Source organism: Oncorhynchus gorbuscha, linkage group LG18 (genome assembly GCF_021184085.1).
Source record: "Oncorhynchus gorbuscha isolate QuinsamMale2020 ecotype Even-year linkage group LG18, OgorEven_v1.0, whole genome shotgun sequence".
Lineage (NCBI taxonomy): Eukaryota > Metazoa > Chordata > Actinopteri > Salmoniformes > Salmonidae > Oncorhynchus > Oncorhynchus gorbuscha.
The window spans coordinates 56,961,351-56,979,402 of record NC_060190.1 but is presented as its reverse complement, the minus strand read 5'-3'; the positions used below and the strand labels follow the sequence as shown (position 1 = coordinate 56,979,402).

The following is an 18,052-nucleotide window of genomic DNA, read 5'->3' as shown; positions in this document are numbered from 1 at the left end:
GCTCTCAAGGATTTGGATTGGTGACACTTGACTGGTGTAGGTTTTATAGTGTACTGTAGGCGTTCTACAGTTTGTTACTTCCAAGATTTTAGTTTTTGACATGGGGCTAATTATCCGACATTAATTTCTTCTTCTCTTCCCCTCAGGTGACGTGATCGTGAGTGTCAATGACACATGCGTGCTAGGCTACACCCACGCCCAGGTGGTGAAGGTCTTCCAGTCCATCCATATTGGCTCCATGGTCAACCTGGAGCTGTGCCGCGGCTACCCCCTTCCCTTTGACCCCGACGACCCCAACACCAGCATGGTGACCTCCGTGGCCATCGTGGACAAGGAGCCCATCATCGTCAATGGCCAGGATAGCTACGACTCCCCGTCCAGCCACGGCAGCCATACTGGGGGCCCCGTTAATGGCATGAGGGAGTCGAGACCACACAGTCCCTCCTCCGCCGAGGTGGCGTCCAACAGCTCGCACGGTTACCTCAGCGACTCTGTGACGCTGGCGTCATCCATAGCGACGCAGCCGGAGCTGATCACAGTGCACATGGAGAAGGGAGACAAAGGCTTTGGGTTCACCATCGCAGACAGCCCTGCAGGGGGAGGACAGAGGGTAAAACAGATAGTGGACTACCCCCGCTGCAGGGGCCTGAAGGAGGGGGACATTATCGTAGAGGTGAACAAGAGGAACGTCCAGAGCATGAGCCACAACCAAGTGGTGGACCTGCTCAGCAAGTGCCCCAAAGGAAGTGAGGTCAGCATGCTGGTGCAGAGAGGCGGAGGTAAGATAGCCTCACAACATGCTGAGATCTGATAGGTGTAGGTAAGACATAGACCCACGACATGCTGAGATCTGATAGGTGTAGGTAAGACATAGACCCACGACAGGCTGAGATCTGATAGGTGGAGGTAAGACATAGACCCACGACAGGCTGAGATCTGATAGGTGGAGGTAAGACATAGACCCACGACATGCTGAGATCTGATAGGTGGAGGTAAGACATAGACCCACGACAGGCTGAGATCTGATAGGTGGAGGTAAGACATAGACTCACGACATGCTGAGATCTGATAGGTGGAGGTAAGACATAGATCCACGACAGGCTGAGATCTGATAGGTGGAGGTAAGACATAGATCCACGACAGGCTGAGATCTGATAGGTGGAGGTAAGACATAGACCCACGACAGGCTGAGATCTGATAGGTGGAGGTAAGACATAGACCCACGACAGGCTGAGATCTGATAGGTGGAGGTAAGACATAGACCCACGACAGGCTGAGATCTGATAGGTGGAGGTAAGACATAGACCCACGAGAGGCTGAGATCTGATAGGTGGAGGTAAGACATAGACCCACGAGAGGCTGAGATCTGATAGGTGGAGGTAAGACATAGACCCACGACAGGCTGAGATCTGATAGGTGGAGGTAAGACATAGACCCACGACATGCTGAGATCTGATAGGTGGAGGTAAGACATAGACTCATGATATGCTGAGATCTGAGTTCTAATTGGCAAGCCTGCCTCTTACTCCCGCCACTTCTCTCCATCACCATTGTCATGAATCCGGAAGTTGCTAAAACATGCAAACAATTCACACACAAAAAATGGGTAGGGTTAATTAAGGTTAGCCCTAAAACAAGGCTTGTGTTATTGTTTCTTATATATATTTTTTACATTGAACCTTTATTTAACTAAGCATGGAAAGGTGAGGGGGAGATGGGAATCTAGTGTATGTGGAAAACATAGAGAGAAGCAACACAGGGAAGTTAGTGGGTGAATGGAGATCATATGAATACCGAAAGAATGTGAGAGATTGTTGCAGAGATTGTTAGTGGAAGAGACATTTGGAGAGTGAGAGAAAATCCAGAGCAGTAAAGAGAGAGAGTGTAGATCTTGTTCCAGGTCAGAAAGTCTCATGAATATATAGCTGGGTTCCTCAGTTCCTCCTGTGGGTCTTTCTGTGTTACTGTCTCTCTCTTTCTTTCTCTCACACTCTCTCGCTCTCTGTGTCTTTTCTTATATCTGTGTCTCTCTCTCTGTCTTTCTCTCTCTTTTATATTTCTATTTCTGACACTACACTGTCTGCACTATAGTCTATGTCTGTTACTTTATAGGTATCACACAAAGTTGCGTTGAGATCCAATTGTGGTTTCAAAATTTCTACCATCCTAGCTGTGATGCATGTGTGTGCACGTGCGTGCGTTCATTTTATTTGATTTTTATTTCACCTTTATTTAACCAGGTAGGCCAGTTGAGAACAAGTTCTCATTTACAACTGCGACCTGACCAAGATAAAGCAAAGCAGTGTGACAAAAACAACACAGAGTTACACGTAAACAAACATTCAGTCAATAACACAATAGAAAAATCTATGCACAGTGTGTGCAAATGTAGAAGATTAGGGAGGTAAGGCAATAAATAGGCCATAGTGGTGAAATAATTACAATTTAGCAAATAAACACTGGAGTGATGTGCAGAAGATGAATGTGCAAGTAGAGATACTGGGGTGCAAAGGAGAAAAAAACCCGATATATATATATTTTTTAAATATTTTTTAACCTTTATTTAACTAGGCAAGTCAGTTAAGGACAAATTCTTATTTTCAATGACGGCCTCGGAGCAGTGGGTTAACTGCCTGGGGATGAGGTAGATGGGTGTGCTATTTACAGATTGGCTATGTACAGGTGCAGTGATCGGTAAGCTGCTCTGACAGCTGATGCTTAAAGTTCGAGAGGGCGATATGAGTGAGAGCTTCAGTGATTTCTGCAATTCGTTCCAGTCATTGGCAGCAGAGAACTGGAAGAAAAGGTGGCCAAAGTGGGTGTTGGCTTTGGGGATTACCAGTGAAATATACCTGCTGGAGCATGTGCTACGTTTGAGTGTTGCTATGGTGACCAGTGAGCTGAGATAAGGCAGGGCTTTACCTAGCAAAGACTTATAGATGACCTGGAGCCAGTGGGTTTGGCGACGACTATGTAGCGAGGGCCAGCCAACGAGAGCATACAGGTTGCAGTGGTGGGTAGTATATGGGGCTTTGGTGACAGAACGGATGGCACTGTGATAGACTACATCCAGTTTGCTGACTAGAGTGTTGGAGGCTATTTTGTAAATGATATCGCCGAAGTCAAGGATCGGTAGGATAGTCCGTTTTACGAGGGTATGTTTGGCAGCATAGGAAGCGGATTCTAGATTACATTTTAGATTATAGATGCTTAATGTGAGTCTGGAAGGAGAGTTTAGAGTCTAACCAGACAGGTATTTGTAGTTGTCCACATATTCTAAGTCAGAACCGTCCAGAGTAGTGATGCTACTCGGGCGGGCGGGTGTGGGCAGCAATCTGTTGAAGAGCATGCATTTAGTTTTACTAGAACACAGTGTCCAAAGAAGGGCCAGATGTACAGTTGAAATCGGAAGTTTACATCCACCTTGGTTGGAGTCATTAAAACTAGTTTTTCAACCACTCCACAAATTTGTTGTTAACAATTAATTAACAAATAATTTTTCCAACAATTGTTAAGAGACAGATTATTTCACTTATAATTCACTGCATCAAAATTCCAGTGGGTCAGAAGTTTACATACACTAAGTTGATTGTGCCTTTAAACAGCTTGGCATATTCCATAAAATGATGTCATGGCTTTAGAAGCTTCTCATAGGCTAATTCAAATCAAATCAAATGTATTTGTATAGCCCTTCTTACATCAGCTGATATCTCAAAGTGCTGTACAGAAACCCATTCTAAAACCCTAAACTGCAAGCAATGCAGGTGTAGAGGCATGGTGGCTAGGAAAAACTCCCTAGAAAGGCCAAAACCAAGGAAGAAACCTAGAGAGAAACCAGGCTATGAGTGGTGGCCAGTCCTCTTCTGGCTGTGCCGGGTGGAGATTATAACAGAACATGGCCAAGATGTTCAAATGTTCATAGATGACCAGCATGGTCAAATAATAATAATCACAGTAGTTGTCGAGGGTGCAGCAAGTCAGCACCTCAGGAGTAAATGTCAGTTGGCTTTTCATAGCCGATCATTAAGAGTATCTCTACCGCTCCTGCTGTCTCTAGAGAGTTGAAAACAGCAAGTCTGGGACAGGTAGCATAGCTGCAGGCAGAACAGTTGAAACTGGAGCAGCAGCACAGCCAGGTGGACTGGGGACAGCAAAGAGTCATCATGCCAGGTAGTCCTGAGGCATGGTCCTAGGGCTCAGGTCCTCCTCCGAGAGATAAAGAGACAATTAGTGAGAGCATACCACAATTCACACAGGACACCGGATAAGACAGGAGAAGTATTCCAGATATAACAAACTAACCCTAGCCCCCCGACACAAACTACTGCAGCATCAATACTGGAGGCTGAGACAGGAGGGGTCAGGAGACACTGTGGCCCCATCCGATGATACCCCCGGACAGAGCCAAACAGGAAGGATATAATCCCACCCACTTTGCCAAAGCACAGCCCCCACACCACTAGAGGGATATCTTCAACCACCAACCTTCCATCCTGAGACAAGGCCGAGCATAGCCCACAAGATCTCCGCCACTGCACAACCCAAGGGGGGCGCCAACCCAGACAGGAAGATCCGTCAGTGACTCAATCCTCTCAAGTGATGCAACCCTGCTAGGGATGGCATGAAAGAGTGCCAGTAAGCCAGTTACTCAACCCCTGTAATAGGGTTAGAGGCAGAGTGGTGGAGGGGAGAGGGGAACCGGCCAGGCAGAGACAGCAAGAGTGGTTCGTTGCTCCAGAGCCTTTCCGTTCACCTTCACACTCCTGGGCCAGTCTACACTCAACCATAGGACTTACTGAAGATATGAGTCTTAAGTAAAGACTTAAAGGTTGAGACCTTTAATTTACATCATTTGAGTCATTTGGAAGTGTACCTGTGGATGTATTTCAAGGCCTACCTTCAAACTCAGTGCGTCTTTACTTGACATCATGGGAAAATCCAAATAAATCAGCCAAGACCTCAGAAAAAAATGGTAGACCTCCACAAGTCTGGTTCATCCTTGGGAGCAATTTCCAAATGCCTGAAAGTACCACGTTCATCTGTACAAACAATAGTATTGAAGTATAAACACCATGGGACAACGCAGCCGTCATTCCGCTCAGGCTGGAGTTCTGTCTCCTATAAATTAACTTACTTTGGTGCGAAAAGTGCAAATCAATCCCAGAACAACAGCAAAGGACCTTGTGAAGATGCTGGAGGAAACAGGTACAAAAGTATCTATGTCCACAGTTACGCGAGTCCTATATCAACATAAGCTGAACGGCCGCTCAGCAAGAAGAAGCCACTGCTCCAATACCGTCATAAAAAAGCCAGACTACGGTTTGCAACTGCACATGGGGACAAAGATTGTATTATATATTTTTTTAAATGTCCTCTGGTCTGATGAAACAAAAATAGAACTGTTTGGCCATAATGATCATCGTTATGTTTGGAGGTAAAAGGGTTGCAAGCCGAAGAACACCATCTCGAACCATGAAGCATGGGGGTGGCAGCATCATGTTGTGGGAGTGCTTTGCTGCAGGAGGGACTGGTGCACTTCACAAAATAGATGGCATCATGAGATGGTGTTATGTGGATATATTTAAGCAACATCTCAAGACATCAGTCAGGAAGTTAAAGCTTGGTTGCAAATGGGTCTTCCAAATGGACAATGACCCCAAGCATACTTGCAAAATGGCTTAAGGACAACAAAGTCAAGGTATTGGAGTGGCCATCACAAAGCCCTGACCTCAATCCGATAGATAAATTGTGGGCAGAACTGAAAAAGCATGTGCGAGCAAGGAGGCCTACAAACCTGTCTCAGTTCCACCAGCTCTGTCGGGAGGAATGGGCCAAAATTCACCCAATTTATTGTGGGAAGCTTGTGGAAGGCTACCTGAAACGTTTGACCCAAGTTAAACAATTTAAAGGCAATGCTACCAAATACTAATTGAGTGTATGTAAACTTCTAACCCACTGGGAATGTGATGAAAGAAATAAAAGCTGAAAGAAATCAATTCTCTCTACTATTATTCTGACATTTCACATTCTTAAAATAAAGTGGTGATCCTAACTGACCTAAAACAGATCATTTTTACTAGGATGAAATGTCCGGGTCTAAATGTATTTGGCTCAGGTGTATGTAAACTCCTGACTTCAACTGTGTACAGAATGGTGTAGTCTACATAGAGGTGGATCAGAGAATCACCAGCAGCGAGAGTGACATCATTGATATATACAGAGAAAAGAGTCACCCCGAGAATTGAACCCTGTGGCACCCTCATAGCTCATACATGTGGATGAGACTGTCTGTGTGTCAGTTAAACGTTCTAATGAGAACTCTGGGCCGGGCTTTTGACACATGATTAGAAAAACTGTCTCACAAAAGATCTGAATAGAAGATGAACCAGAGTGGTCTCTCACTCCAATCCCCAGACAGTACCCACTACCAAGAACCCACCTTCACAAAGAGCCCTGACTCACACTGTCAGAGACATAAAATTGGATTGTTTCCACAGACATACAGAGTGGTCTTAACTGGCATTGGAGCTGAATTTGTGGAACTGAAAGACCTGAACATCAGCCGTGTAAAGCTAAGTGTTCAGAAAGGGAACAGGACATTGGCTGAGCACTCTGCTTCCACAAACTGCTCCCCTCCTCTTCCTACGTTGCCTTAATAATGACCACCATTATACAATGCTACAGCCCTAATGCTCTGCTTTGTATGGATGGTCAATAAAACAAAATGTTTTGTTTAACCGGGGCTCCCTGAACCAGAGAGCGGAGAGCAGTGCGGGTGGGATGGTTAGAGAGAGTCATTCCTCACTGTGTGATGGATGGAAGACAGAGCTGATATTATTAAGGCACATTTTACTGCTGCTGTCAGTTTCTTTAATAAAGAGCCGTGTGCCACTACTCTGGAAAGGAGAGGACTGCTCAGCAGAAGATTGCTTCAAAACATGTGGTGAACCTATATGAGTGTCATGTATATGTAGTAAAAATATGACATTTTCATTATATATGGCTCTATGACATGTCATACAGCACTGCTCTCTCAGATCCTGGCTCTCCAGGCAGACCCCTCATTCTGAGATCTGCTCCGGGGTTGTGTTTGTGTGTGTGGATCAGTCAGCTAAGACATCGGCTGCCCCTTCCGCAGAGAGCAGGATCGAGCAGGTCTGTTTTAATTACTCTGCTCACTCTGCTCACTCTGCTCACTCTGCTCACTCTGCTCACTCTGCCTGCCTGCCTGTCTGTCTGTCTGTCTGTCTGTCTGTCTGTCTGTCTGTCTGTCTGTCTGTCTGTCTGTCTGTCTGTCTGTCTGTCTGTCTGTCTGTCTGTCTGTCTGTCTGTCTGTCTGTCTGTCTGTCTGTCTGTCTGTCTGTCTGTCTGTCTGTCTGTCTGTCTGTCTGTCTGTCTGTCTGTCTGTCTGTCTGTCTGTCTGTCTGTCTGTCTGTCTGTCTGTCTGTCTGTCTGTCTGTCTGTCTGTCTGTCTGTCTGTCTGTCTGTCTGTCTGTCTGTCTGTCTGTCTGTCTGTCTGTCTGTCTGTCTGTCTGTCTGTCTGTCTGTCGGTCGAAGGGGCCAATTAGAGGTTCCCTCTGGCAAAAGGTTGTAATTGGTTGTTTAGCCTGGACTGATGGTGAGGAACGGACGGACGTCACCATCAGTCCAGGCCAAACAACCAATTACAACCTTTTGCCAGAGGGAACCTCTAATTGGCAGAAATCTGGCCCCTTCTCCTTTCCCACCACACCCCCTGCCAATGTGTACATATCCCTGCCCACACGTACAGTATACGGTCCAATCCCGGGGATCTCAGGACCTTAAGACCTGTGCATGCAGCACTGCTCACCTCCTCTCCCATCTCTGGGAGTGAGTCCCTCAACTTTGGAGGTTAGCTCACTGGCTCCACAACACAACACTAGATTCTCACTGGATTCTTCTTTTGTCTTCTTGAGGCCAGGCGATGTGATTTCTAGCTTTCATCAAAGAAGCCATTATGATGCCAATCAGATGAGAGGAAAGAGATGGGAGAAAGGATGTAGGGATGTCAGAGGATCAGAGGAGGAGAAAGCAGATTAGTCTAATGTGCTCATTTCTCTCACCTACCTTTTGAGACATTCTGATTTGCTGACATAATTAATTCTAGCCCCACTTGACTTACTCTTCCCGGTAATTTACTTGAAGCTAGTCTGTGAATGCGTGTACCAGTCAGTAGTCTGCAGGGATGGGAGAGGTGGTGCAGACAGCATCTGTTGCATTAATTTGCAGACCATGCAGAGCCACTGTGAGGAGAATAGCTGAGAGCTAGGCTGGCTCTAGCCCTCTATAGCCTCACTCATTATTCGCCCAGATAATTTAACCTGTTGATGTCGACTTGTCAGAGTCCCATTCCGGTGCTTTAAAGGCATTCATTCACCTGTTTGTTAGGCTGGGACTATTGGACAATACACCACCACAGGCAATCTGCTGCTGTTGTTATGGCTTAGCATCTCAACCACCGCAGAGGAGGAAAAAACAGATGAGAGAAAGGATTTAGGGATGTCAGAGGATCAGAGGAGGAGAAAACAGATGAGAGGAAAGAGAGGGGAGAAAGGATGTAGGGATGTCAGAGGATCAGAGGAGGAGAAAGCAGATGAGAGGAAAGAGATGGGAGAAAGGATGTAGGGATGTCAGAGGATCAGAGGAGGAGTAAACAGATGAGAGGAAAGAGAGGGGAGAAAGGATGTAGGGATGTCAGAGGATCAGAGGAGGAGAAAACAGATGAGAGGAAAGAGAGGGGAGAAAGGATGTAGGGATGTCAGAGGATCAGAGGAGGAGAAAACAGATGAGAGTAAAGAGAGGGGAGAAAGGATGTAGGGATGTCAGAGGATCAGAGGAGGAGAAAACAGATGAGAGGAAAGAGAGGGGAGAAAGGATGTAGGGATGTCAGAGGATCAGAGGAGGAGAAAACAGATGAGAGGAAAGAGAGGGGAGAAAGGATATAGGGATGTCAGAGGATCAGAGGAGGAGAAAACAGATGAGAGGAAAGAGAGGGGAGAAAGGATGTAGGGATGTCAGAGGATCAGAGGAGGAGGAGAAGGGCCCATGCACTCCTTATTTCCCCGGAGCTGAGCGATGGCGGGAGGGAGGACAGACCGGGTCGGAGACTGACATGACCAGCAGGGATTAAGACTACATACAGCAGATGTGTGCCAGTCTGATAATATCCAGGTTTTTTTCTGCATAAAAAGTCTTGGGTGGGCTGTCTAAGTGTTTATTTTGTCAAAATGAATATGAAATAGTTTCAGTAAAAGCTTAAGCAACTAAAACCAGATAGAAAGTGCACAACATATAAAAAATGATGTGGACACCCCTTCAAATCAGTGGATTTAGCTATTTTAGCCCAGCCGTTGCTGTAAGGTGTATAACATCGAGCACACAGCCATGCAATATTCATAGATTAACATTGGCAATAGAATGGCCTTACTGAAGAGATCAGTGACTTTCAACATGGCACCGTTATAGGATGATACCTTTCCAACAAGTCAGTTTGTCAAATTTGCTCTGCCCTGCTAGAGCTGCCCCAACTCTCAGTGCTGTTATTCTGAAGTGGAAAGGTCTAGGAGCAACAACGGCTCAGGCTTGAAGTGGTAGGCCACACAAGCTTACAGAACGGGTGCGCCGGGTGCTGAAATGCACAGCGTGTAGAAATCATCTGTGCTCGGCTGCAACACTCATTATAGAGTTCCAAACTGCCTCTGGAAGCAACGTCAACACAGGAACTGTTCATCGGGAGCTTCATGAAATGGGTTTCCATGGCCGAGCGGCCGCACACAAGCCTAGGATTAAAGCTCTCCACCATTTTACTCTGGAGTACTGGAAATGCATTCTCTGGTGTGATGAATAACGCTTCACCATTCCGATGGACGAATCTGGGTTTGGCGGATGCCAGGAGAACGCTACCTCCGCCAATGCATAGTGCCAACTGTAAAGTTTATTGGTGGAGAAATAATGGTCTGAGGCTGTTTTTCATGGTCCGGGCTAGGCCCCTTAGTTCCAGTGAAGGGAAATCTTAATGCTTCAGCATGCAATGGCATTCTAGACCATTCTGTGCTTCCAACTTTGTGGCAACAGTAGGGGGAGGGCCCTTTCCTGTTTTAGCATGACAATGTCCCTGTGCGCAAAGCAAGGTCCATACAGAAATGTTTGTCGAGATCGGTATGGAAGAATTTGCCTGGCCGGCACAGAGTCCTGACCTCAACCCCATCGAACACCCTTGGGATGAATTAGAACGCTGACTGCGAGACAGGCCTAATCGCCCAACAGCAGTGCCCGACCCCACTAGTGCTCTTTTGGCTGAATGGAATCAAGTTCCCACAACTAGTGAAGGCTGTTATAGCAGCAAACAGAGGACCAACTTCTTATTAATGCCCATGACCTTCTTGTTTTCAGCTGAAAGGAGTGGAAACTGGTGTGGTTGTCATCTGAAATAGGCCATCCATGACAAGGATCGAGGAGTTGTGCGTTCCAAGATTCCTTTCTACACACCACTGTTGTACTGCGCCGTTATCTGTCTGTTTGTGTTCTGCCTGATAACTTGCATGATTCTTGTCATTCTCATTCCACCTCTTGTAAACGAGCTGTTTTCACCGACAGGACTGCTGCTAACTGGATGTTTTTTGTTTATCGCACCATTCACAGTAAACCCTAGACACTGTCGTGTGTGAAAAGCCCAGGAGGGCGGCCATTTCTGAGATACTGGATCCGTAGCACCTGGCACCAACAATCACCAACTCTAAAATCGGTTAGGTCACTCATTTTGCCCAATGTAACGCTCAATCAAACAGTAACTGAATGTCACAATGCCTGTCTGCCTGCTTTATATAGCAAGCCACGCCCATGTGGCTCACTGTCTGCAGGAGTCATCCATTTTGGTGAATGTGGTGGTGTACCTAATACACTTGGCCAGTGAGTGTATATTTTGAAATAAAATAATCTTTGAGAACTAACAATCAACAAAATAAAAACTAGACAGTCAGGGAGAATCTAAAATTTGAAAGAGGATGCGTTCAGGAGTATTTTTGTCATGGTGTGGACCCTATTGATTTTGTGATAATGTTTGAGTCATTCAGATGGCATTAGAACATGGCAAAATGTGTAGAATTGAAGGATATTTGTTTTCTACCCCATGGCAAAATTGCAGGAAATTAGCTTTAAATCAGCAACGTTTTGTCTCTGCGTCCCAGAGTAAAATCATCAGTTGGTGACTGAGCCATTGGCCACACCCACTGTCACGCCCACCTAAGCCGCATTGTGATCCAGAAAAAACCCTGATTACCATGTTGCAGCAGTGTGTAGGAGAGAGATGACTAGATGTGAGAAGTGTGCAGGAAGGCATGAGATGATGGAATGAGATGATGGAATGAGATGAAGGAATGAGATGAAGGAATGAGATGAAGGAATGAGATGAAGGAATGAGATGAAGGAATGAGATGAAGGAATGAGATGATGGAATGAGATGATGGAATGAGATGAAGGAATGAGATGAAGGAATGAGATGATGGAATGAGATGATGGAATGAGGAATGATGAATGAGATGAAGGAATGAGATGAAGGAATGAGATGAAGGAATGAGATGAGGATGATGGAATGAGATGAAGGAATGAGATGAAGGAATGAGATAAAGGAATGAGATGAAGGAATGAGATGATGGAATGAGATGATGGAATGAGATGAAGGAATGAGATGATGGAATGAGATGAAGGAATGAGATGATGGAATGAGATGAAGGAATGAGATGAAGGAATGAGATGAAGGAATGAGATGAAGGAATGAGATGAAGGAATGAGATGATGGAATGAGATGAAGGAATGAGATGAGAGATGAATGGGAATGAAGGAATGAGATGAAGGAATGAGATGAAGGAATGAGATGAAGGAATGAGATGAAGGAATGAGATGAAGGAATGAGATGATGGAATGAGATGAAGGAATGAGATGAAGGAATGAGATGAAGGAATGAGATGAAGGAATGAGATGAAGGAATGAGATGATGGAATGAGATGAAGGAATGAGATGATGGAATGAGATGATGGAATGAGATGAAGGAATGCGTGGTATCGGTGGAGCAAGTTGTGTGTGTTAGATGTGGGGGTTCCCATGGGCCTGGATATTGGAGGTGTCCAGGGAGAGAAAGGCAGATTGAGGTCGCCAGGGTTAGAGTTGTACAGAAAGTGTAGCAGTGAAGAGAATGGTAGAGGATGATGGGTACAGGGTGAGGCATCCTGAGAGGATTCCTATGAGTAGGTGGAGATCAACAGATGGTGATGGGAAGAATATATTTATTTCACCTTTATTTAACCAGGTAGGCTAGTTGAGAACAGGTTCTCATTTGCAACTGCGATCTGGCCAAGATAAAGCATAGCAGTGTGAACAGACAACACAGAGTTACACATGGAGTAAACAATTAACAAGTCAATAACACAGAGAAAAAAAGGGGAGTCTATATACAATGTGTGCAAAAGGCATGAGGAGGTAGGCGAATAATTACAATATTGCAGATTAACAATAGAGTGATAAATAATCATGTACAGGTAGAGATATTGGTGTGCAAAAGAGCAGAAAAGTAAATAAATAAAAACTGTGGGGATGAGGTAGGTGAAAATGGGTGTGCTATTTACCAATAGATTATGTACAGCTGCAGCGATCGGTTAGCTGCTCAGCTAGCTGATGTTTGAAGTTGGTGAGGGAGATAAAAGTCTCCAACTTCAGCGATTTTTGCAATTCGTTCCAGTCACAGGCAGCAGAGTACTGGAACGAAGGGCGGCCGAATGAGGTGTTGGCTTTAGGGATGATCAATGAGATACACCTGCTGGAGCGCGTGCTACGGATGGGTGTTGCCATCGTGACCAGTGAGCTGAGATAAGGCGGAGCTTTGCCTAGCATGGCCTTGTAGATGACCTGAAGCCAGTGGGTCTGGCGACGAATATGTAGCGAGGGCCAGCCGACTAGAGCATACAAGTCGCAGTGGTGGGTAGTATAAGGTGCTTTAGTGACAAAACGGATGGCACTGTGATAAACTGCATCCAGTTTGCTGAGTAGAGTGTTGGAAGCAATTTTGTAGATGACGTCGCCGAAGTCGAGGATCGGTAGGATAGTCAGTTTTACTAGGGTAAGCTTGGCAGCGTGAGTGAAGGAGGCTTTGTTGCGGAATAGAAAGCCGATTCTTGATTTGATTTTCGATTGGAGATGTTTGATATGGGTCTGGAAGGAGAGTTTGCAGTCTAGCCAGACACCTAGGTACTTATAGGTGTCCACATATTCAAGGTCGGAGCCATCCAGTGTGGTGATGCTAGTCGGGCATGCGGGTGCAGGCAGCGATCGGTTGAAAAGCATGCATTTGGTTTTACTAGCGTTTAAGAGCAGTTGGAGGCCACGGAAGGAGTGTTGTATGGCATTGAAGCTCGATTGGAGGTTAGATAGCACAGTGTCCAATGACGGGCCGAAAGTGTATACAATGGTGTCGTCTGCGTAGAGGTGGATCAGGGAATCGCCCGCAGCAAGAGCAACATCATTGATATATACAGAGAAAAGAGTCGGCCCGAGAATTGAACCCTGTGGCACCCCCATAGAGACTGCCAGAGGACCGGACAACATGCCCTCCGATTTGACACACTGAACTCTGTCTGCAAAGTAATTGGTGAACCAGGCAAGGCAGTCATCCGAAAAACCGAGGCTACTGAGTCTGCCGATAAGAATATGGTGATTGACAGAGTCGAAAGCCTTGGCAAGGTCGATGAAGACGGCTGCACAATACTGTCATTTATCGATGGCGGTTATGATGTCGTTTAGTACCTTGAGTGTGGCTGAGGTGCACCCGTGACCGGCTCGGAAACCGGATTGCATAGCGGAGAAGGTACGGTGGGATTCAAGATGGTCAGTCACCTGTTTGTTGACTTGGCTTTCGAAGACCTTAGATAGGCAGGGCAGGATGGATATAGGTCTGTAACAGTTTGGGTCCAGGGTGTCACCCCCTTTGAAGAGGGGGATGACTGCGGCAGCTTTCCAGTCCTTGGGGATCTCAGACGATATGAAAGAGAGGTTGAACAGGCTGGTAATAGGGGTTGCGGCAATGGCGGCGGATAGTTTCAGAAATAGAGTGCTTCAGTAAGGTGGGCTTTTTAGCATTTTTAGCATTTATAACCATGGTTGTCAGTTGTACTGCAGAAATGGTTTGAAAATTGTGGAGGCAGCAGCAGAGAAGTACTTGGGATTACGAGGATTTACTGCAGAACAGCTGCAGGGGGTGTTGAGGGGATAGTGTTCTGTCCTCTCCGAATTGAATGTACTGTAGGTAGGCCGTTAATGGCCTCACACCAGTACAGTAGGTGGCGGGGTATGCACCGAAATGTTTTTGGCGATCCGCCAACCAAATCCCAGAGAAGAAGAAGAACCCTGATTACCCAAATATCCACTACTACGCTGTTGGTTCATGCTAGTGGGCTGAAGCAAAATGACCTATGTAATCCACACCTGCAGATCTGCAGATGCTGTTTTTATTTGTCTCTGTTTGTGGGATGTTTTGTGTCTCATTAAGAGGGTTCGAAGGTCTATAAGCCAATGTCTGACAAGGGTAATATTCTAGCCAAAACTCTTTCCTCTGTGTCTTCTCACTGCGCCGTGGAAAGTGACGGACTGTTCCTCTCCGACAGAGCAGAGCAGATGTAGTTGTTTCTTCTCAGCATTGGGCCGTTGTAGAAGAGCAGTCAGAGTGCTGCTAGGAAGGAGACATCTCTTATCTCCACCCTGCTGTAGATGTTCTGATGCTTAGAGTGGAGCACAGGCTTAGTAAACGCTGCTCCTGTCACAGTAATACAGATCAGTGTCTTCTGACAAGACACAAACACACCCAACCTGAAATAAATGGCAACGATGGAGTCACACAGACAAAAGGAATTGATTTAATGTAAGGGCTGGATGCTGCACCTTTTTGCACGCTTTGCATAAAAACTTGCTGACTTCACGTTTGGCACTGATAATGTACAGCATTGCAGAGAAATTCTACAGAAATGCAATGATCAAGGAATAGCTTGGCAACACATTGGGCGAGTCAGAGATACTGGCATAACAAGGACAAGGTGAGTCCCCCCCACCTTCTCCCCATCCTCCCTGTCTCTTCACACCCTCATGCCTGAAGGGGGAGTCGTACATCTCAGCCATCTTGCCTTCCTTTGTTTCCATGACAATACTGTGCAGCACTCTGCAGTGGGGCTCCTCTACTGGTGGGTGGTGTGTGTGTGTGTGGTGGTGGTGGGGGGGGGGGGTTACCCCTCATCCTATTCTCTCTAAATGCCAGGAGGGACATGACTGACAAAAGCACAAAATTGTAATTTCTGCTCCGCATCGTAAGCTACTGCATAAGCCTCTGACAGACAAAACATGGAAACATTGTATTACTGCAGCACAGGATGCTTTTTATTTGCTCTGGATGTGTGATTAAGCACCAGGTTGCTGACATCTGCACCTTTTCCTGGTCACCTTTGCCATGTCACAAGACTGGGGTGGCACCTATGTCACTTTCAATCCCATTTCCTATACATTGGTGCTGCTGAGTAAATAAATCCCTGCACTGGTAATTGCAGTCACGTCTATAACAGCCTATTTGTACATGAATGACATGTGGCTCAGTCTCCACTGTACATACTGGTACAGCCTGGGCTGGCCTTCTGAGGCAACCGTTGCCAAGAGACAGTCTGTCAGTCCCCTGTGCGCCTGTTGCTGTCGACGTGCTGACGGATGGGCTGGGCTGTCGGAATCCATCCCTCTGAGCCCAGATGGAGGAGGGGGGCATGGACGTGGGTCCAGTGTACCCCACCACCCCCCTGGACATAATTATCTCCTCAGTGATGGTCTCTGTTTAGCAGCTGCTGTGTCCAGCGTCCTCTGACTGAATTGAGCAGCCTCTCTGTGGGGGTATAAATATAGTGACCACTACAACCTTCATGAGGGCAGAGGGCTTCAACTGAAGTGGCATTATGCTGTTTTCAGATGATCATTAACCTAAATCCTTATGATACACTGTGTTTCCTCTCTCCTGCTCAGTCCATCAGTGTCAGAACCAGCCATGCGTGTCCCCCTGTGTGTATTTAAGAGGATGGAGGGGGATTATTCTGTACGCTGCATCGACAAGACACCCTTAACCTGTCTCTGACTGACTCCTGGGTTCAGGGATTTGAGTCAGGGGTGACTGATACGCTGGCAGAAGAGGGGTATAGTGGAGGGGAGAAGATAAGGGATAAGAGTAGAGCGGGATTTGTTTCGATGATTAGTGATGGGAGAGGAGAAATCGGGGAACATGCTGTAGAGGTGGCTTGACTTTGACCACATTTCAGTGGCTGTTGAATGCAGATGTTGAGGGGATAAGAGCCATAAGGAACTGCCTTCCACCCCACTCTCCCAGAAATCCTTAAAGGATTGACACACAATACTGTCAGGATCAGAGTTACATGCTCCCTCCAATCTAATCCTGGCTCTTACTCACTGAAAACATGTTATTTTACTCACTGTCATCTTTATTCTGCTGAATACCATTATGCACATGTACACACACACACACATACACCCTGTTGCTGTGACATTGTGCAGTTATTTTGCACCATGTGCACAAGGGGGATCCAAGGATCTAGGCTCGTTTCCATTTTAGTCTCCCAGTACTCTCTGTTTGTGTTCATGTTGATATTGGTATTCCTGATTGTATTCCTGCCAGTGTTGGTGTCTATTAATATATGAGCATATCATTTATGCTGGCCCTGCCTGTCAGAGCCTGACCCAGATTGATGAAAGAGGAATAGAAAGAGCGGAGTGTGTGCGCATGTGTGTGTTTGTGTGTGTGCACGCATGTTTACTAGCGTGTGGGTGGAGGGGAGAGAAGGGGATGGATGGTGAGGGGGGGGGGGTGGAGTGATGCAGAGCGAGGGAGATCTGTGTGACTGTAACTAGATGCTGGAACCTTCATCAGCAGAGTGACGTACTGAACGGACTCAGGAAGATGGTCTCAGTAAGAGGGGAACTGACGGTTGCCTATAATTTAATGTTCAGTATCTTGGACTCCTTCTCCATGGGTATGACCGTGGAGTTAGCTCAGAGCTGCCTCTCTCACTCTCTTTCTACTCATTTGTCTGTCTATCTCTCACACACACACACATGAACACACACTCTTTCTTTCTCTCTGCCAGTGGGTTAGGCAGGTTCTAGTGAGCGGAGCGCTTGGTTAGCCCTTGGGGTTGTCCCCTCTTCTGCTGCAGCAGTCAGCTGCCTGCTAATGCAGATAGATCGTGCTGCCCCTTTTAACACAGCGCGTGGGAGCGTGGATGTGAGGGAGCGAGGCAGAGAAAGAGAGGGAGAAGATGGGCATAGACGAGCGGGGTAGCGCTGCTGCACCAACCCTGAACCCTGTTTGGAGTTCCCCATCTTCTCAACTCTGTTTTTTTCTTCTTTCTAACCTGCGGGGAAGGTGAAATATTTTTGTGTCGTTAATAATTTTTTCTTTCACTTTTCTCTCTCCATCTCGAACTGGATATTGCTTCCAAGGGGTGGTTCCTGCAAAGAAGAGTCCAAGGCTGGTGAGTACCGACATCATCTATACCTCCTCGTCCACCCTTCCCTTCCATTCTCCTCCATCCGTCCCTCTCAGCACTCTCCTGTGTGGAGTGCTAATGTTGGTTGGTGAGGGATTTTCTCTGTCAGGACTCTCACTGTGTTTTGGTCCTGATGGGAGCTTTGATGCTTCATAATGTTGATCCTTTGGTAGGCAGAGCAAGGCTGCTCCTGGATTTGTTTTCATTCTCTACACCATGTTCTCGTGTTCTCTTGGCTTAATGCACTCTAGGGAAATAGACTAGTGCTTTAGGCCAGCCTTGGAGCACTGAGGGAAATATAGAGCAGGGCGATTCTAGTAGACATTTTAGACCTGCCGAAATTGACACAAATTAAATACAAATATTGTTTAATCTTTGGCCTACCATGATTGGAGAAATGTTCCAAGCTTTTGTAGGGTTGATGTTTGAGAATGGCCCAGCTCTTCTTAGTATTT

At 46.3% G+C, this 18,052-nt stretch overlaps 1 protein-coding gene across 9 annotated transcripts in view; it reads left to right on the top strand.

Annotated features, from left to right (window-relative positions):
- LOC124002494 (membrane-associated guanylate kinase, WW and PDZ domain-containing protein 1-like) overlaps positions 1 to 18,052 on the top strand; it is a 222,279-nt gene that overhangs the window by 153,998 nt on the left and 50,229 nt on the right. For all 9 annotated transcript variants that reach the window (XM_046309918.1, XM_046309922.1, XM_046309920.1 and 6 more), the window contains 2 exons: positions 147 to 779; positions 17,551 to 17,582. In XM_046309918.1, coding sequence (XP_046165874.1) covers positions 147 to 779; positions 17,551 to 17,582 — 665 coding nt within the window. The remainder of the gene's footprint in view (positions 1 to 146; positions 780 to 17,550; positions 17,583 to 18,052) is intronic.